This window comes from Hemitrygon akajei, chromosome 20 (assembly GCF_048418815.1).
Source record: "Hemitrygon akajei chromosome 20, sHemAka1.3, whole genome shotgun sequence".
NCBI lineage: Eukaryota > Metazoa > Chordata > Chondrichthyes > Myliobatiformes > Dasyatidae > Hemitrygon > Hemitrygon akajei.
This window is the reverse complement of record NC_133143.1, coordinates 29,985,601-30,007,555: the sequence shown is the minus strand read 5'-3', so window position 1 is coordinate 30,007,555 and position 21,955 is coordinate 29,985,601. Positions and strand designations below refer to the sequence as shown.

Sequence of the window (21,955 nt, the reverse complement as noted above, 5' to 3'; positions counted from 1 at the left end):
ACGGAACAAGTGCTACACCTGCCCTTACACTTCCTCCCTCACCACCATTCAGGGCCCCAGACAGTCCTTCCAGGTGAGGCGACACTTCACCTGTGAGTTGGCTGGTGTGGTATACTGCATCCGGTGCTCCCGGTGCGGCCTTCTAAATATTGGTGAAACCATTTCGCTGAGCACCTACACTCGGTCCACCAGAGAAAGCAGGATCTCCCAGTGGCCACACATTTTAATTCCACGTCCCATTCCCATTCTGATATGTCTATCCATGGCCTCCTCTACTGTCAAGATGAAGCCACACTCAGGTTGGAGGAACAACACCCGATATTCCATCTGGGTAGCCTCCAACCTGATGGCATGAACACTGATTTCTCTAACTTCCATTAATGCCACTCCTCCCCTTCTTATCCCAACCCTAATTTTTAAATTTTAGTTTTTTTTCCTCTCTCTTTCCCTCTCACAATAACTCCTTGTCTGTTCTCCATCTTCCTCTGGTGCTCCCCTCCCCCTTTCTTTCTTCCAAGGCCTTCTGTCCTATGATACTCCCCCTTCTCCAGCCTTGTATCCTTTTTGTCAATCAACTTCCCAGCTCTTAGCTTCATCCCTCCCCCTCCTATCATTTTGGGTCTCCCCCCCCCCCCCCCACCATCTCTTACCATCTCTTTTTTCCATTAGTCCTGACGAAGGGTCTCAACCTGAAATGTCGACTGTACTTCTTCCTCTAGATGCTGCCTGGCCTGCTGTGTTCCACCAGCATTTTGTGTGTGTTGCTTGACAAATTCATTTGTTTTGAGGAAAGATACAAGTGTTCTCTGAGAAATGGCACATTCATGAGCATAAAGGCCATATTTTGGCAACCAGCCAAATTCTGTATTAAACAATGTAATAAATACTGGTTATGAAATAGCACTTGTCTACAATAAAGCTATAAGACTTGAGCACAAAAGGAACATAACTTCTAGGTTAATTGATCAAATTTTGTCTTGGAAAGGGAAAGCTTTAACACGTGGATGACATAAAGGTTGTCGGCATTGTCGATCATGTGGAAGGTTGTCATTGGCTACAATGGGACAGAGCTGGTCTGAGAAGAGGCAGATGGAGTTCAAATCTGGAAAAAATGTGAAGTGATACACTTTAGAAGATCGAATCTGAAGACAGAGTACGGGGTTAATGGATGAGAGGCAACTTGATAGAGGTATATAAGATTATAAGAGGCATAGATAGATCCAGCACCCTTTTTCTCAATTCAGCCAATGCCCGTACCAAAGGACATCCATTTAAGGTGAATGGGAAAGTTTAAGGGAGATGACAGAAGAAGTTTTAAAAAATAAAGTGGAGGGTTATGGGGTGTCGAGGAGGGAAGGGTTAGGTTGATTGTAGAGTAGGTGTATATAGGTCAGCACAATTTCATGAGCCAAAGGACCTGTACTATGCTGTACTGTCCCATGTTCTTTTTTTTAATTCCAAATTTACTTTGAACTCTTTGAACAGAGTGGCAAATTTATTTTGCCACTCTGAAATAAAACACTTGCTCCAAGCTTCTACATTTACTCTGACATTGCACAGACTCAGACTAAAATTAGGAAATTGACTGAAAAGTAACCTTTATAACTTCAAAACAACCAATGAAACACAAGTATATTTGGAGCATTGTCTCTGATGCAATGTACAAAAATGAAGTATTTGCACATGTCAAGGTCCGAAGTACGGCCACAAGATAAAGAGCTGGATAAATTGTTTCAGAGTCATCTCATACTTAAAAGATAACAGGGGAAATTCTCCTCTTCTGAAATTATTGGTGTGGGTCTTCTGTGTCTGTCTGGGTGGTAGGTGTGTCTTTGGATTTGCACCTGATCTGAAAACTGATACCTTCAACAGTGAAAAATTCCCCTCAGTTCAACTGTGCATTATATTCTCAAATTTTTAAAAGGTGGAAATTTAATCTGTAACACATAAACATCATCTTCAGTAGATGGAAATCTTCAACAAAGTGAAGCAGCATCTATAGAGAGGAATAAAGAATTGACACTTCTGGCTGAGACAATTCATCAGGATTTAATCCGCACACTGATTTTTAATTGCGCAATGAACAAACTGCTGAAATTAGGGTTTCTGTATGGAATAAAGAGCTACATGTGGTCATCGTGAAATAAAGATGCTTCGGTCTTAATTTTGATGCAAACTTTCAAGTTGAGCAAATGATATGCAGAAAAAGTGAAGTAACTAAATGGTACAATTTATCCATTGGCTACCTTTCTACAGTTTCATTAAAACTCAGTCAAATATACTTCGTAGTACTTACATGAAAGTTAAGATTTACCCAAAGCATTTTAACCAGGAATACTTCCATTTAATTTTGGCAATCATGAAAAAGTTAATTAAATAAATCATGAATAAAGCAAATCAACCTCCTGCATAAAATTTTTGAATTTTCATTGACTTCTTTACCATGATAACTTTGCTGTTATACTGCACTTAATTCTTTCAGCCATAAACATTTCCTGCCAATTGATCTACATTTCTACTTTATCATTACAGATAAATATACATAAACAGTAAGCACTTGGCTAAACAGTTGATAACTAAACAGCATGGACTGAAGATGCTTCTATGTGAAGAAAAAAGAAGAAATTATATGAGGGTGACAATTTATAAGAACAAACTTAAAAGTTCAATCATAGGAAGACTTATGGAAAATTTTTTGGGAGTCTTGCAATATAATTAGTTGTAATGATCATGAATGCACTTTGTTGAAATTCGTATAAGTAGACCTAGAAGCCATAAGTATGAAAGTACTCTAGTATAAATGTTTGAAAAGAAATAAACTGCTGACTGTAGGAAAAGTCATGAGAAAAAGATAACATGGATTGTTCTTTGACAGGTTTGATAAAACATAATGGAGCAAATAACTTATTTTGTGCTGTATGGTTCATCAAGAGAAGTTGCATGGGAACAAACACTTCAGCCTACCAACTACAGGCTAATCGTCACTCTTTTATTTACACCCATACAACATTAACTCATTTGATGACACTGGACATGGCAGATGCCAAAGTTTGCACCAAAACTCAAATTGCTACAGGTGCTTAGTGGGTCAGGTAGCAGCTGCAGAGGGTGATGGACAGCTGATGTTTCAGATCTGGACCCTTCATCGGAACTGTCGATGAGGGTCACCAGCTCTACGGCCGTTTCAGGTCTAGTTGTGAATAGCGGTGGATGTTTAAACAGCTAAAGAGAGGGAGGAGGGAATTCTAGAACATTCCTTTTTTTAAAATTCTGGTGCTCCCATTTTATGAGCACTGAAGACAAAGGCTGAGGCATTTGCAACCATGTTGAGGGCAACTTATCAAATTAATGATTATCTGAAGAACCAGCAAGCTCTTTCCAGATGAAAACTGAGGTCAGCATTGAACCAAGATAACTCTAGCTGCTCTATTAGCTACACCACCATGTCACCCCTTCTGCTTTATGTTTTACTCTGGAATTTAACTATTCCTTTTTATAGAAAAATCCATGCCACACTAACAGAAAGCATTTTGTTACCACCTTCAAAAATGCTCTTTAGTAGAAGCTTACCTTTGCTTCAATTTCCAATTCTCACAATTGGTTTGCCTCTCCAAAATGTTCAAAGAACATCAGCAAATATTCAGAGCTGAGGCGAAATGCCAACTGTTACTTTTGGTTAATATGCTCACCACTTCTGTTACATCACTTTGAAAATATATTTATATATACAGTACAGCATCAGTGAAGCACTAAGTCAGGAACTTAAACTAACGATGTGAAAAATCATCCTAATTTTTTTGTACTATTCATTAAAGCGTTCTGGGGAATAGGCCGAGCAGAAAATGAATCTCATTCTCTGCAACTCGAAAAAAAAATTACAGATAAGAACCCAGTAGATCCACCAAGACAGATGTGAATATATTTATATCCAGAAGTGAGCTTGTTGAAAGTGCAGTGAATACTCAACAGTTCATATTTCCATCATTGTGACTGAGCATCCTGGAGGGTACTGTCCAGGTTCTATTCTAAGGTCATTATCAATGTATCCCAAGCAAGGCTGGGAAGTGCATCTTCCGTGTCTGTGCATCCTAAACACAAAACTTTTGGTTAAATAGAAGGTGACCTGATGATGTTGCAAATGTCACTAAATCCAACCCTGAACTTTCCAATATTGCATCCAGACAAACAGGCTTCAATGGATAGAAACCCACCAAGATCTTAGAAAATAGAACATTGCACCATAGCAACAGGCCCTTTAATCTGTAATGCTGTGCCAAACGAATAAAGCTGATGACGCCTCATCCCTTCGGTCTGCACATGGGCCATATCCCTCCATTCTCTGCAAATTCACAGGAGCTTAAAAGCCTCTATCATATCAGCCTCCACCACAAATCCTGGCAATGCATTCCCCATACCCATTACAGTATTCTTTGTGCAAAACACTTGCCCTGCACTTCTCCTTTGAACTTTCCCCTTCTCACTTTAAATACATACCCTCTAGTAGCAGACATTACCACCCTATGAAAAGGATACCAGCTGCCTACCCTACCCATGCCTCTGATCATTTTCTAACCTTTCCTCAAGTTGCAGTTGGCATTAACCTATAAACTTTCCAAATCAACAGTGTATGTTATCACAATGTAAAGATTCAACTTGTACAATTGTACTGCACTTCGCCATATTATTCCCACGTCTGATGTGAAACAATGTAACACTACTCCTCATAATTTATAATTGTCCCCTCAGCAGCTACCACCCTCCACCCCTCACTACGTTCAAGACAAGAGTCTGATCTTTTCATTGATCATAGACTATTGCTACTTTTTGCACTTCACTTTAATTTACACTATGTAGGAAAAGGATTCCTTCGGAGTTTGAAGAAATTTGGCATGTCAACAAAACCGCTCAAAAACTTCTACAGATGTACCGTGGAGAGCAATCTGACAGGCTGCGTTGTTGTCTGGTATTGGGGGGCGGGGGGGGGGGGGGACTACTTCACAGGACCGAAAGAAGATGCAGAGGGTTGCAAATTTAGATGGCTCCATCTTGGGTTCTAGCCGACAAAGTACCCAGGACGTCTTTAGGGAGTGGTACCTCAGAAAGGCAGCGTCCATTATTAAGGACCTCCAGCATCCAGGGCATGCCCTTTTCTCACTGTTACCATCAGAGAGGAGGTACAGAAGCCTGAAGGCACACACTCAGCAAATCAGGAATAGCTCCTTTCTCTCTGCCATCTGATTCCTACGTGTACATTGATCCTGTGAACACTACCTCACTTTTTAAATATATATTATTGCTGTTTATGCATGATTTTTAAAAATAATCTATTCACTATACATATACTGTGATTTACTTTATTATTATTATTATTATTTTTTATTTTTTCTTCTTCTTCTATATTATGTATTGCATTGAACTGCTGCTGCTAAGTTAACAAATTTAACAACACATGCCGGTGATAATAAACCTGATTCTGATTTAATGCAATTGTCACGAATGAGAGTGTAAAATGAATAAAGCGCCGTCTGCCTGCGTTTGACTCTTCTCACTTCTGCCAGTGGGTTAAGGCAGGAGTGTTGGGTCCCATGATGTTGAGCTCGGGAGCCACCGTTGCCCTTCAGCTATCAGGCTTCTGAACTGGCTTCACTTGCCTCAGTGCTGAATGCGCTCTGCAGCTGTGGACTCATTCTGGGGACTCTGCTGTTCATGTTCTTTGTGTTTTTGTTTACTTCTGTTTTACTATTTGTGCAGTTTGATTGGGGCACCTCAGTGCTGAATTGACTCTGAAGATATGATCTGCAACCATTGGCACAGCGCTGAACTAATTCCACGGATGTGGCCTGCATCCATTGGGCTCCTGGACCAGCTTCACTCGTTACAATGGCTCTGTGGCTGTAGACTCACTTTCCGGGACTCTGCGCTAATATTATTCATTTACTTTTTATTGTTTGCAGGATTTGTTCCATTTCCCCCCACACATTGGGTCCTGTTGTGTGGGATTTTACTTTAAAAAGACTCCATTGTGTTTCTTTGTTTTGTGGATGCCTACAAGAAGACAAATCTCAAAGTTGTGTATTGTAAACGTACTTTGATAATAAATGTACTTTGAAGGAAGGCAATAGCATATTGACAAAAGCTCCTGTCCCTCAGTAAAAATGTGTGCAATTACAACAATTAGAAACATAGACATTTCCAACACAGCACAAGTAGATTCAACACCAGGCCTTTGTTGAACAATCAATGCAACAATTACCTTGGTCTATCCACTTTGGTTCAAATGCTTATCCACTCTTGCTTCAACAGATGCAGTGAACTTTTGTTTGAATTATTTACTGTGAGGAAAGCATTTGATCCTCCAACAATTATGCATGGAAGTTAAATTAAGTTTAACAATTTATGCACTCCTTTATTATGGAATCACACAGTGGGGAAATTCACCACTTTGTAGACAAAGAAAATTACCTCCCTCTACATACCCTAATGAACTTTAACACATTTTAAAAAGTCTATGTTAGATTTCTTCCTTGTATAATTACACTGCAGATTTGTATAAATAACAGTAAGTAGCATGATTATTATTTCATTTGCTTGGGCTCATGTTTTTAGGGAACCAACAATGTGCACCATGGTAATCCATCATCTTGCCTTGAATGCTTACATACCATTCCTGTTAATCCCCTAAAATAGATTTACCCCACATTTCCCTAAATCAAGTTTAATGTTTCAAGCTCATTCTACCAATTTACCTTTTTTTGTCCAAAAGCTTTTCATTTTCCTGGGAGGAAATGTTGCGTTGATTAGGGAAGGGACAGTAATTCAAATTGACGCACTTAACTAGACAGCCTTGTGAAGGCAAGACATATATATTAAATAGCAAAAGACGCACGCAATTGACAGCTCAGACCAATAATAAGATCAAAAGCTCTATGGTCGTCCCATGTCCAGTTGTGAATGATGCTGGGCATTTAAACAGGTATAGGGAGAAAGCAGCTCCAAGAAAACCCCATTTTCTATTTTGAGGGCTTCAGTTAATGAGCACAGAAGACAAGGTTGAAGTAGTTGCAACCACGTCCCAGAGATGTGACAAATAAATCACCCATATCAGGATTATTCTGAGATCCCTAAAACTGTCTCCTCTAACAAATTGATTCACTCCATGTGATACTAAGAAACATCTGAAAGCAATAGATCCAACAAAAGCCATGGTCCAGACAACACAACAGCTATAGAAATGGGAAAGACCATTCCATAAGTATTTGTGACTCCAGCCATTCTGTTGTATTATGGTTACAACACTGCCATTTACCTGGCAATGTGGAAAATGAAATGGATGTGTTCTGTTCACAGAAGGCAGGATAAATCCAATCCTGTTTTTCATCATCGTCTAAACAGTACACTTTACCCATAACCAAAGTGATACAAGGTGTTGTTAAAATGTTATCAAGGAACATATGTTGTCCATTGATCTGTAAACCAAAGAGCTGAATTCTGGAATGGTAAGGGTAACTGTTCCTTACATCAAAATTGGCATTTGACTATGTGTCACATGAAAATATCCTGGTAAAACTAAAATTAATGGCATCAGAGGTTGGAGTCTTATGTTGCACAAAAGAAGGTGGTTGTGGCTGTTATCAAACACTGAAACCCAGACATCACTCAGGGCAATAGTTTAGGCTCAACCATGTTGAGCCACTCCAACAGTGACTCTCCTTCCACTGCAAGGTCAGAAATGAGAATGTTCAGTTCTATTCACATGCAGCAATACAGAGACAGGAAAATAAATGGAAACTGGCAGGTAAGGTTTGCACAATGAAAATGCTAGACTATGAGCATTTCCAATACAGAGTCTAACCATCATTCAATGACATGCCTATCACTGAGAGTCTAATCACCATTCAGTGAGATTCCTAAACCCAAAGTCCAACTACCATTCAACGAAATTACTGTCACTAAGAGTCCAACCACCATTTAATGTTATTCCTGTCACCCAGAGTTTAAGCACTATTCAATGTCATTCCTATCACTGAGAGTCTAACCACTGTTCAGTTGGATTCCTATCACCCATAGTCTAAGCACCATTCAATGAGATTCCAATCACGCACAGTCTAACCACCAATCAATGAGTTTCCTATCACGCAGAGTCTAACCACTATTCAATGAGATTCCTATCACGCACAGTCTAACCACCAATCAATGAGTTTCTTATCACGCAGTCTAACCACTATTCAATGAGATTCCTATCACGCAGAGTCTACCATTCAATGAGATTCCTATCACGTAGTGTCTAACCACCAATCAATGAGTTTCCTATCACGCAGTCTAACCACTATTCAATGAGATTCCTATCACGCAGAATCTACCATTCAATGAGTTTCCTATCATGCAGAATCTACCATTCAATGAGATTCCTATCACTCAGTGTCTAACCACCAATCAATGAGTTTCCGATCATGCAGAATCTACCATTCAATGAGATTCCTATCACGCACAGTCTAACCACCAATCAATGAGTTTCCTATCACACAGTCTAACCACCAATCAATGAGTTTCTTATCACACAGTCTAACCACTATTCAATGAGATTCCTATCACTCAGAGTCTAACCACCAATCAATGAGTTTCCTATCACACAGTCTAACCACCAATCAATGAATTTCCTATCACACAGTCTAACTACCATTCAATGAGATTCCGATCATGCAGAGTCTGACCACATATCAATGAGTTTCCGATCATGCAGAATCTACCATTCAATGAGATTCCTATCACGCACAGTCTAACCACCAATCAATGAGTTTCCTATCACACAGTCTAACCACCAATCAATGAGTTTCTTATCACACAGTCTAACCACTATTCAATGAGATTCCTATCACTCACAGTCTAACCACCAATCAATGAATTTCCTATCACACAGTCTAACTACCATTCAATGAGATTCCGATCACGCAGAGTCTAACCACCATTCAATGAAATTTCTAACAACATGCCATCAACAGTTTGGGGTACCATAAACTAAAAAGTTATTTGGACCAGCCACATAAATTAAATAGTGACAAGAGCTAATTCTATGGTGAGTGAGTGAATCTCCTACTGTCATCCCAGAATCTCATTGTGAAGTCTGAAGTGTTAGGGAATACTCTTCACTTGCACCTCCAATAAAACTACAGTAGCTGGCCACTCTCCAGATCGAGCCAGTCTACTTGCTTGGCACCTTTTTCACCTCTGCTGCATAGTGATTGTACTGTATACCATTTTGATAATACGCAGCACTTACTGACCCAGGTTTGCCCAATAGCACTTCCTAAACCAACAGCCTCTTACCATAAAGGACAATAGTGGCAGAAGCATGCAAACACTATCAACTAAAGATGTCCTTCCAATTTGCTCACCATCCCAATCACTAAGTCTAGATTCCTGAAATTCCTTTCATCAGCACTGAGGGTACCTTTACCAGAGGACTGTAGCAGTTCAAGAAGATAGCTAACCACCACCTTATTCAGGGCAATGGGTAATTATGCTGGCCCTGCCAACAATGCCCAGATCCTGGGAAATGAATACATTGAAAAACAAGAAAAGCAAAGGTTTCTCATTTTCCTGATGAGGCCATCTGTTCCACAATTGACTGACAATATATGAAATTAGAGACAGCTTGATAATATCTATAGGATATTGTTGGTTGATAATTCATCAGATGAAATATAATTACATTACCTAATTCATTTCTAATGGTATTTCTCCATGCCACCAATTTATATCATCCCCACAGCCACAAAAATAATCACAGAAGTAATGGACAATTTGATAGCTGACAATGTGTGGCAATTCTTCAGCCTAAGTTCTAACACTTTTCCTACTCTTTTTATATTCATATTTTCATAAATTCTATTGTATTTATTTATTTTCCTGTAAATGGCTGCAAGTAAACAAATCTCAAGGTAATATATGGTAACATATAAACACTTTGATAATAAATTAACTTTGAACACTTTCCACCAGTAACCACTCTTTTAAAATTCATTCCTTGGTTAAATCATTGATGAGGAAAATCTACAGGCAAAAATGAACTTTTTTTCTCCCCCTCTCACATTTGAGGCAATGGTGCTCCTGTTAAGATTTTGCTCGTGGACTTTCATAAAGGGATCAGCGGAACACCTCATAAGTGGGGTGGGACGAGTATACCTTCTGCAGCTGATGAAAAAGATATGACTGATCATGCCAAATACTACCGTCTGACTGATCTGTTTAATAAAAGTGATGCATTGTATTTTTGACAGCAATGAAAAATGGGTTTTCTTTTCTATTATCAAAACCATTTTTTATGAAAACAAAGTGATTGGGATAAAACTTACGATTCAAATAAGCATCCAATTTATCAGAACAATATACATTTATCTTGTTATCGATCGTAAGGCTTGCAATGTAAAAAGCTGAAATGTAATTGAGCTGAAACCGTCATTCAGTTGCTGAATTATGAATGGTAAAAGACAACTTTGCTGCGGAAAGAGAATCTTATAAACCATTGCTTCTTATTAAACACTGCATGGTGCTTTGGATTTTATAATCATTTGAAACCTGAAGGAGTGAAGAAATAAAGGAGCCAGGAATGCTTTGCAGGTACTCATTAACAATTAGCTGCATTTTTTTTGATGTATAAAAGATGATGAATAAAAATTAGAAGTCTTCCATTCTGAAGGTTCCAAATAAGGTAATTTTAAAAAGAGCTATTCATTTAGCTCCCAGCTGACTGCTAATTAAACTTTCACTTCTTTAGACATATGCATTTTATTGTGGCTAAAATATACATCATGTAGTGAGCAAGTCAGATGCTGAACCTTCTAATTTTACGCAGCCTCTAGAAAACCCAAGGCGATGCCTTTGATCTTCTTCAAAAATTTCCATTCTTAATTGCTAAATTTATTTTTTTTTTATCTCTGCTTTGAAAATCTGTTTGTTTTCCATCCTTTTAAAAGTGAACGAATTAAAATGCAATGGCTTGAAAAGGCTCCAAATGTTGAATGCCTCATTGGATCTTAACCAATAGCTCTTCCAGAACATAAGTTTCTTGCATCTGAAAGCAAAAGGGCAGCAGAGAAATCGAAACACCACCCCTTTTGGGTTTCCTACAAGTCCAAACATGCTGATTTGAATATGTAATTGCATTTGTTCATCATTATTGGTTTAGGATCCTGGATTTTGTGAAGGTGTGCCATGTCTTCCTTTTTGAAGGCAATTAAAAATAGTTAAGAAATGCTGATTTCACTAAAAATCCCCGTATCTCAAGAATAATCAAAATAAAAGTCTCACCTGCAGCAGACGTTACCAAAATTTGAAGCTCAATAATTATTTCAACAATAATTTTCAGATCACAAGTGGTAAACTGCAATCTTACATTTACCGTCATAGATGACCAACAAGGCCTACAGCCAGAAAATAAAGCGCAATAAATCAATTCAATAAAGAATCCAAATATACTTCAGTCATAAATATATTTACCTACTAGAATGTCTAACAACCATTCTTATGGAAGAATTGCTTAGTGATGACCTCAATAGTTTAAGTGCAAGAGAAAAATAAATGAATATCTTTAAATCAGCCTTCAAGCTGACATGGAATTCTTCCATGACCTTTAACTCTTACTGAATCTCATACAGAGACAGGCACTACTAAAATATATCCTTTCACATTAGTTTTATAGTTTATAATAATCCAACAAAATTGTACTTTGAAGCCACTTTGTTTCAGAAATAAGGTTAACAATCATTGGAGATACCAAACAAAGATTTGACAGCAAGCCACATAAACTGTTGTCAGCATCATGGTCCAATGCCAAGTAATCCAGATATAGAAAATATAAAATATAACTGAAAACAGATAGGATTACACAATGTTTGGCAGCTTCAGGGGAGAGAAAAAGAAGTGGTCATTTCAGGTTGAAAAGCCAGTTCAGTTTTCTTGTACATACACAGTGCCTTATAAGTGTATCTCCTTTGTCTAATTTTGGCTAAGGAGGTTAGTTTTATGGAAAATTGATAAAAGAATTGAAAACAACATTGAGGATAAGGTTAGAAAGATGAGAAAATCTGCAGATTTGGCGTAGTGGTAATCGCCACTGGATCAGTAATCGAGAGACCCGGTTATACGCTGGGGACATGATTTCGAATCCCACCATGGCAGATAGTGAATTTGCATTCAATAAAAATATCTGATGACCATGAAACTATGTCAATTGTTGTAAAAACCTATCTGGATCACTAATGTCCTTTAGAGGAGGAATCCTGCGGTCTGTCCTTACCTGGTCTGGCCTATTAGTGACTCCAGACCTACAGCAATGTGGTTGTCTCTTCAATGCCCTCTGAAATGGTCTAGCCAGGCATTCAGATGTATCCAACTGCTTAAAGGAAAGTAATATGGAATGTACCCAGATGGACAATCCGGCATCACCTAGGCACTGGAAATGACAACAGCAAGACCAGCCCCATTGACCCTGCAAATTCTGGGGACTTGTGCCAAAGTTGGGAGAGGTGTCTCACTGACTAGTCAAGCAACAGCCTGACATAGTTGTACCGACAGAATCATACCTTGCAGTTAATATTCCAGACTCCAGCATCACTATTCCTCACTGTCTCACTGACAGGACAGACCCAGCAGAGGTGGTGTCACAGTGGTGTACAGTAGAGAGGGAGTTGTCCTGGCAATTCTCAACATCGATTCTAGATCCCATAAAATCTCATGGCACCAGGTTAAATATGGGCAAGGAACCTCCTGCCGATTACCACATACTGCCCTCCCTCCACTGATGAATCAGTACTTCTCCATGTAGAGCAGCACTTAGAGGAGGCTTTGAAGGTGGCAAGGACATGGAATGTACTCTGGGTGGGGTCTTCAATGTCCATCACCAAGAGTGGCTCAGTAGTACCACCACAGACCAAGCTGGTTGGGTCCTACTGGACAGAGCTACTAGCCTGGGTCTACAGCGGGCAGTCAGGGAACCAACAAGAGGGAAAAACACACTTGACCTCATTCTCACCAACTTGCCTGCTGCGGAAGCATCTGTCCATGACAGCATTGGTAGAAGTGACTATATAGGCATCTGTTAGTCTTGTGAGACCATGGATTTGTGCCTTGGAAGGTTTCCAGGGCACAGGCCTGGACAGGGTTGTATGGGAGACCAGTATTGGCCCAAGCTGCAAGCCTTCCCCTCTCCACACCACCGATGTTGTCCAAGGGAAGGGCAGCTTGGCACCGGTGTCATCGCAGAGCAACGTGTGGTTAAAGTACCTTGCTCAAGGACACAACACGCTGCCTCAGCTGAGGCTCGAACCAATGACCGTCAGATCTCTAGACCTGATGCCTTATCCACTAGGCCACGCGCCAACACTAGAAATGACTACTGTGCAGTATTTGTGCAGACTTAATCCCATCTTAATCTTGCACACTGAAGAAACCCTCCACACCAGATTGTGTGGCACTACCACCATGCTAAATGGGATAGACTTCAAACAGATCTAGCACCCAAGACATGGCATCTCTGAGGTGCTGTGGGCCATCAGCAGCAGCAGAATTGCATCCAACTTCAATCTTTAACCTCATAGCCCGGCATATCCCCCACTTTAACATGACCAAAAGGCCAGGGGATCAACCCTCATTCAATGAAGAGTGCAGGAGGGCATGCTGAGAACAACACCAGGCATATCTCAATATGAGACGTCATCCTGGTGAAGTCACAATACAGGACTACTTGCATGCCAAACACCAGAAGCAGCAAGTAATAGACAGAGCTAAGTGGTCCCACAACCAACGGATCAGATCCAAGCTCTGTAGTCCTGCCACATCCAGCTGTGAATGCTGGTGGACAATCAAACAACTCACTGGAGGAGGAGGCTCCACAAATATCCCCATCCTCAATGATAGAGGAGCCCAGCACACCTGTGCAAAAGATGAGGCTGAGGCAGTTGCAGCAATCTTCAGTCAGAAGTGCCGAGTAGATTATCTAGCTTGGCCTCCTCCAGAAGTTCCTAATATCCCAGATGTCAGTATGCAGCTAATCCGATTCACTCCTCATGACATCAAGAAATGGCTGAAAACACTGAATACTGCAAAGGCTATGGGCCCAGATAAAATCTCATCAATAGTCCTGAATACTTGTGCTCCAGAACTTGCTGAGCTAATAGCCAAACTGTTCCAGTACAGCTATAACATTGGCATCTACCCAGCAATGTGGAAAATTGCCCAGGTATGTCCTGTACTCAAGAAAAATAATAAGTCCAACCCAGCCAATTACTGTCCTATCAGCCTACTCTCAATCGTCAGCAACGGAAGGGGTCATCAACAGTGCTATCATGCAGCAGCTCCTTAGCAAAAAACTGCTTATGGATGCCCAGTTTGGGTTCTGTCAAGGCCACTCAGTTCCTGACTTCATCATCTTCTTGGTCCAAAACTGGGCCAAACAGCTAAATACCAGATAGAATGATAGCCCTCGACATCAAGAGAGCATTTGACTGAGTATCAAGGTGCCCTACCTAAAATGGAGTCAATGAGATTTAAGGAGAAAAGCCTCTACTGGTTGGAATCATACCTGACACAAAGGAAAATGGTTGTTGTGGTCAGAGGTCAATCATCTTATCCTCAGGACAACACTGCAGCATTTCCTCAGGGAAGTGTCCTAAGACCAACCATCTCCAGCTGCTTCATCAATGACCTTCCTTCTGTCATAAGGTCAGAAGTGGGAATGTTCACTGATGACTGCACAATGCTCTGCACCATTCGTGATTCCTGAGATAGTGACAGATACCCAAATGTAGCAGGACCTGGACAATATCCATGCAAGTGCCAGGCAAAGACCATCTCCAACAAGAGAGGCTCTAACCATCGGCCCTTGGCATTCAGTGGCATCGCCATCACTGAATTCCCTACTGTCAACATCTTGGGGGTTACCATTGACAGGAAACTGAACTGGTCTAGCCATATAAACACTGTGGCAACCAGAGCAGGTCAAAGGCTAGGAATCCTGTGGCCTGTCCACCATCTGCAAGTCTCAGGTCAGGCGTGTAATGGAATACTCGCCACTCACCTGGATGAGTTCAGCTCCACCAACACTCAAGAAGCTTGAAACCATTCAGTACAAGGCAGCCCACTTGACTGGTACTCCTTCCACAAGCATCCAATCCCTCCACCATCAACAGGCAGTTGCAGCTGTGTGTACTATCGATAAGATGCACTGCAACAACACACCAGAGTTCCTAACGCAGCTCCTTCCAGATCCACAACCACTACCATTTAGAAGGAACAGAACAGCAGACATCTGGGAATGCCACCACTTGGAAAGCCCCCTCCACGTCACTCCCCATCCTGACTTGGAAACATACTGCCATCCGCTCATTGTCGCTGAGTGAAAATCATGGAATTCCCTCCATAACAGCACCGTGGGTGCAGTCCTCAGGGACTGCAGCAGTTCAAGAAAGCAGCTCATCGCCACCTTCTCAAGGGCAATTGGAGACGGGCAATAAATGCTGGCTTAGCTGGCGGTGCACCCATCCCTAAAATGAACAAATAAAAAATAGTGGAAATCCAAGTCACACACACAAAAACTTTCTCACTCTAACTTCTCATCTTTTGTTCCTAATCTTGACGAAAGGTCTCGACCCAAAGCATTGACAGTTTACTCTTTTCCATAGATACTGCTTGGCCTGCTGAGTTCCTCCAGCATTTTGTGTGTGCTGAAGATAACATTGGACAGGGGATGCTTAAGCAGTTGAAGGCCTGGGCATCTATGGTAAAGTGATGAAAATCAAAGATGTGCAAAATGAGCTGAGGAACACAGGACAAGCAAGACACGGAGCCTGTTAATTATGGATATCAGAATTCCACTGATTTTTAAAACTTAAAAGCACAAAAGAAATAGGAGGAGCATTGGCTATCCAACCTTTCAAGCCTGTTTGATCTTACATTCATCATTGGGCAGATGGAGTTCATCAGCCGTGGTTGGCAGCTCATCCAGGAGAAGGAAAATTCTGATCTCAAACCTCTGTTGTTTGCGGCTACACCCACTTATGGGGAAGGTAAGGAAAAAATCCAGAGTTGGAGTCCCTAAGGCTGTCCTACGTTGAGTAAAATGCTAACTGGCAACTCCTGCAAACCTGCTGGCACCAAAATGTATTGGTCTCTGCCGTTCCTTTATAATGGGTGGAGAGGGAGAGCTTGCTCTCCATAGCGTACTGCCCAAGTTTACATACCTAGACAGCTGGGATGCAACATCCATGGTTGACCCTGACCAATGGATGCTCATTCATTCATTCATTCATTATCTTTCATCAAGATTGTGACTCATCTTCTATCTCAGTGCCATTTTCTTGCACCAGAACCCTGATTTCCTTCATTTCCAGAAACCTATTGATTCTCTGTTTTGATGAGTTCCACAATCAAGTTTTCAGGGGAGTGTGTGCCATCTTTTGTCACTCTACTCAAATTATAACATGCAATACAAGTTGACCCATTAAGTCCAGTCCTGAAACAAGCTGCTGAGATAAACAACATCCCCTGATAACTTTTAATTTCCCATTTCCAACATCTACAGTTGGTGTGATGTTCATCATCCGATGGTTCCCTGAGGTCAGATATGCAGTCCCTCATTAACTTCAATGAGAATTGCTCTTCACTCACACTGAGCATGACATTGTTGTTTCCCCTCAATACCAGAACCATATCCCAATCTTTTTTTGGACCACATTGGGAGATCATACTGAAATGTGCAAAAAAAAAAAAACAACGTGGAGCAAATTTTACAACTGTATTAAAACCCTGAGCTCACAGTATTCTCATCTTTTGGATGGAGAAACTACAGAAGTGATGGAAATAGAGGGGGAAATAAAGCAAACAGATATTTTTCAAGCTATTTATCTTAGATTTTGGTTCTACTGTTCATTGGAAGTTAAATTAACACTAATAATGAAGTAGTCTTCCTCACAATAACCATCTTGCCTTTCTTGACTCCCATAATTAGAAAATGTGACAATGGCTTTACTGGAACAAAAGCATATTGTCATCACTTGGAAACAATAATACTTTTTGAAAAGTGCAGCTAGTGTGAAATTTAATCGTAGTATAAAGTTTGCCAAGTGGAACTACCATATCATACATTTATCAAGAACACTAGACATAAAGATTCCCTCTCAACAAAAGAACAGCTTTCTCTCAAAGTCCCTGCTGAACTACTGATTGATTTGAATTCAGAGCTGTATCTTGAGATTACTCACGAGACCCAATGTGCAGGAAATAATAATGGTGCTAATATACTATAATAATAGAAACATGTTGACTGGGATAAATATATCTTCTCAGAATTATGAAGCATGGATGTTACCAGTCCCATCTGTGTACACGGTAGCTCAGCAAGTTTAAATGGTATCATTGTCAAATAATCTTTTACACAGAAAGTCTCTATGGAGAATTTTAAGAATTCTTTATAGCAAGTGCACATCATTAAACACAGAAAACATATGAGCAAAAAACGGGAAAAGAAAAATGGCTAATGCAATCAAATATATAATGTAAATTTTCAATCTTCTTGGCCAAAATTCAAAGCAGTTTTTCAAAAATTGCACAGCGGAATTGAACGATTTATCAGAAAAGAAAACTTGCATTTACCTTCAGAGTCATTACAACCACCGAACCAAGCCCTTCAGCCCATCATGTTATAATGATCATCAAGTATCTAACTCTACTAAACCCACTTACCAGAACTTTATCCATAGCTTTCACTGCATTGACAGTTCAAATGCTCCTCTATTTACTATTTAAATGCTTTCAGAATACCTGTTTCCACCAGCCAGGGTTACTTTGGGGATCAAGTAATTTGAAGTCATCTTACCTCCTGCTGTTGGCAAAGCCATGAGTAGGAACGGTGTCAGAAGTAGCGAAGGTGCTTGTGGCCATTCACATGCTCTATCTGCTGAATAAGGGAAATACGAAGGTGAGTCATAAGTATTCTAAATGGAAACTAACCATAAAACATACTGAACAAATCACCAAAATAAAGTGCATTAAAACAATTATTTAGAACTTGACCACGCTTGGAATTGATATGAATAAGTATCTTCTTGTAGAAAATACCTACACAGGAAGTAGTTATTTACTCTTATTCACAAGACAGTGCAGTTCTGATGAGAAGTCCAGAGATTTGCAGGCAGAGGGTGTGGGGAACAATATGGACTGAACATGTCCTTCTTCTTAAAAATTGACCTCATATAGTTTAAGACTGGTTCCTTTTGAGCACTGTGGTGAATATTGTGCACACTTTATGATTAGTATCATGCAGCAGACAGTTAAGTGTTGATAACTGAATACTTGGGAGCTTTCTGAAAATTTGTTTAAAAAATGTATGTCCCATTCAACACACACAAAATGCTGGAGGAACAAGTAGTCGACATATCAGGCTGAGACCCTTCTTCAGGACTGGAAAGGAAAAGGGAAGATAGCAGAATAAAAAGGTGGAGGGAGGGGAAGAGGGACAGCTAGAAGGTGATAGGTGAAGTCAGGTGGGTGGGGAAAGGTAAAGGGCAGGAAATGAAGGAATCTGAGAGGAGAGGTGAACTTTTTTTCACTGGAAGTAGAAATTGATATTCATACCATCCAGTTGGAGGCTACCCAGATGGAATATAAGGCATTGCTCCTCCACCCTGAGGGTGGCCCCATGGTGACACAAGAGGAGGCCATGGCGTAATGGGAATAGGAATTGGAATTAAAATCTTGGGCCAACAGGCAGTGCCACTTCTGCTGGATAGAGTGGAGGTGCTCGATGAAGCGTTTCCCCAATCTACAAGAGGAAACACCAATTTAGAGGAGGCTGCATTGGGAGCACCAAATGCAAAAGACAACTCCAGCAGACTTGCAGGTGAAGTGCTGCCTCACCTGTAAGGACCGTTTAGAGCCTTGAATGGAGGTGAGGGAGGAGGTGAATGGGCAGGTGTAGCACTTTGGTCACTTGCAGGAATAGGCACAAGGAGGGACGAATGAATAAGGGAATCTTAGTGGGAGCAATCCCTATAGAAAGCAGAGAGTAGGGGGAAGTAAAGATGTGCTTAGTGGTAGGATCCCTTTGGAGGTGGTGGAAGTTGTGGAGAATGATGTGCTGTATGCGGAGGCTCTCCTCCCCTCTTTTTCTATTTCTCACTCTGGCCTCAAAACGCTTTTTTATCTGCCTATCACCCCCCCCCTCCCCGGGTGACCCTCCTCCTTCTCATTCTCCTATGATCCACTCTCTTCTATTGGATTCCTTCATCTCTATCCCTTTACCTTTCCCACCCTCTTCCCCCTCCCACATTTTATTCTGGCATCTTCCTTTCCAGTTGTGAAGGGTCTTGACTCGAAACTTTGTTGGTTAATTTCCATGGATGCTGCCTAACCCTCTTAAGTTCCTCCGGCATTTTGTGTGTCTTGTTCTGCTTTTCCAGCATTTGCAGAATTTCTTTTGTAAGTACATCCCAATTATGCTTTTAAAACAAAAGGAATGCATTGAGATTCTTTTCTGAGTCTCATTAACCTATCTCATTATTTTGAGTTTTATAACTGAACTTCTGCGATCTTTTGTACTATTTAAAATAAAAAAAAGCAACCAGATTGATTCATCACCAAGGCAATTACCCAATAGTTTTGCCTATATACTGGTCTTCAAAGTGACTCTTAAAAGTTCTTTTCCTGCCAAGAGCATCTTTAAATATTTTAGTTATAAATGTTCGCCCTCACAATGTTCAAATTATTTATCGGAATACTCCAACAGGCCCAGATGCTTTGGGTATTTATGCTTTAGAGAAGACATCTCTTACCTCTCACTAGAACGCTTCCTTAAATCCGTTTCTCCCTTGTGTATTTATCTAGTTTCCCTTCAAATGTATCAATGTTACTGTCAAGTATTCTATGTTGCAACGCATCACACAATCTTATGACTTGCTGAGGAAAAACCTTACATAGATTTATTGCTGCTAGATTTGGACAACCTGGTGGAAAATATGTCATGAAACTTCCATAAGTATAAAGATTTTTTTCAGGTCATCTCTAGGCCTTCTGGTCATTAGAGAATGACGGTATACGAACGTAAGCTAGTGAATAATACAAAAGAGGACATCAATTTTTTTTAGATGTTTGAGTAAAAGAGAGGAGAGAGTGGTTATCGGACCACTGGAAAATGATGCTGGAGAAATAATAACAGGGACAAAGAAATAGCTGATGAACTCGTGTTTTACATCTTCACTGTGGAAGACACAAGCAGTATATGAGAAATTCAAAGGTGTCAGGGGGCAGAAGTGAGTGTAGCTACTATTAATAAGAAGAACATGCTTGAGCAGCTTTAAGATCTGAAGGCAAATAAGTCACCAGGATCAGATGCACTACACCCCTGGGTTCTAAAAGAGATAGCTGAAGAGATTGCACTGGCATTAGTAATGATCTTTCATGAATCACTAGATTCTGGGATGGCTCCAGAGGCCTGGACAATTACAACTGTCACCCACTCTTTAAGAAGGGAGGTAGGCGGAAGAAAGACAATTATGGGCCATTTAACCAACTTCAGTGGTTAGGAAGATGTTGAATCCATTATTAAAGATGGGGTTTTGGAATACTTGGAGGCACATGATAAAATAGTATAAAGTCAGCATTGTTTCTGATAGGAGGGATCTTTCCTGACAAATCTTTTGGAATACTTTGAAGAAATAATAGGCAGGATAGACAAAGGAGATCAGTGGAGGGAGTTTACTTGGATTTTCAGAAGGCCTTTGACAAGGTGTTGCTAATACAACTTAAGAGCCCAAGGTATGACAGAAACAAAAACTAGCATGGATGGAAGATTGGCTGCCTGGCAAGAAGCAAAGAGTCGGAATAAAGGGATTCAAGAGGACTAGAATATAAGATCAAGGGTGAAATGTGGAGACTTTAAAATGCATTGGTCGGACCGCACTTGAAATATTGTGATCAGTTTTGGGCCTCTTATCTAAGAAAATATATGCTGGCATTGAAGACGATGCAGAGGAGGTTCATAAGAATGATTTCAGGAATTAAATACACAGTGCCTATAAAAAGTATTTACTCCTCTTGGAAGTTTACATGTTTTATTGCACAGTGGATTTAATTGGACTTTTTTTGACGCTGATCAACAGGAAACGACTCTTTCATGTCAAAGTGCAAACAGATCTCTACAAAATGATCCATATTAATTACAACCATAAAACACAAAATAGTTGATTGCATAAGTGTTCACCCCCTTCAAGTCAGTATTGAGTAGATGCACCTTTGGCAACAATTACAGCCTTCAGTCTGTGTGGATAGGTCTCTATCAGCTTTACACACCTGGACACCACAATTTTTCCACACTTTCTTTACGAAACTGCTCACGCCCTGTCAGCTTGCATGGGGATCATGAGTGAACAGCCCGTTTCAGTCCAGCCACAATCTCTCAATTGGATTGAGGTCTAGACTTTGACTTGACCACTTCAGGACATTAACTTTGTTGTTTTTAAGCCATTCCTGTGTAACTTTGGCTTTATGCTTGGGGTCATTGTCTTGATGGAAAACAAATCTTCTCTCAAGTTGCAGTTCTCTTGCAGACTGCATCAGGTTTTCCTCCTGTACTTCCCTGTATTTCGCTGCATTCATTGTACCCTCTACCTTCACAAGCCTTCCAGGCCCTGCTGCAGTGAAGCATCCCCACAGCGTGATGCAGCCACCACCATCATGCGTTTTTGATGATGTGTGGTGTTGGCGTACTCCAAACAAAGCATACAGTCTGATGACCAAAAAACTCAATTTTGGTTTCACCAGACCATAGAATCTTCTTCCAGCTGACTTCAGAGTCTCCCACATGCCTTCTGGCAAACTCTAGCTGAGATGCATTGTGAGTTTTTTTCCAACAGTGGCTTTCTCTTTGCCCCTCCCCCCTACTCCCATAAAGCTGCAACTGGTGAAG

The 21,955-nt window shown here is 40.5% G+C and overlaps 1 protein-coding gene across 6 annotated transcripts in view; it reads right to left on the bottom strand.

Annotated features, from left to right (window-relative positions):
• Positions 1 to 21,955, bottom strand: part of LOC140713685 (catenin delta-2-like) — a 1,190,818-nt gene that overhangs the window by 924,429 nt on the left and 244,434 nt on the right. For 5 of the 6 annotated variants that reach the window (XM_073024066.1, XM_073024071.1, XM_073024072.1 and 2 more), the window contains one exon: positions 17,870 to 17,950. In XM_073024066.1, the coding sequence (XP_072880167.1) occupies positions 17,870 to 17,891 (22 nt within the window). In that variant the 5' untranslated portion in view covers positions 17,892 to 17,950. The remainder of the gene's footprint in view (positions 1 to 17,869; positions 17,951 to 21,955) is intronic. The other variant, XM_073024069.1, reaches the window with a different exon arrangement.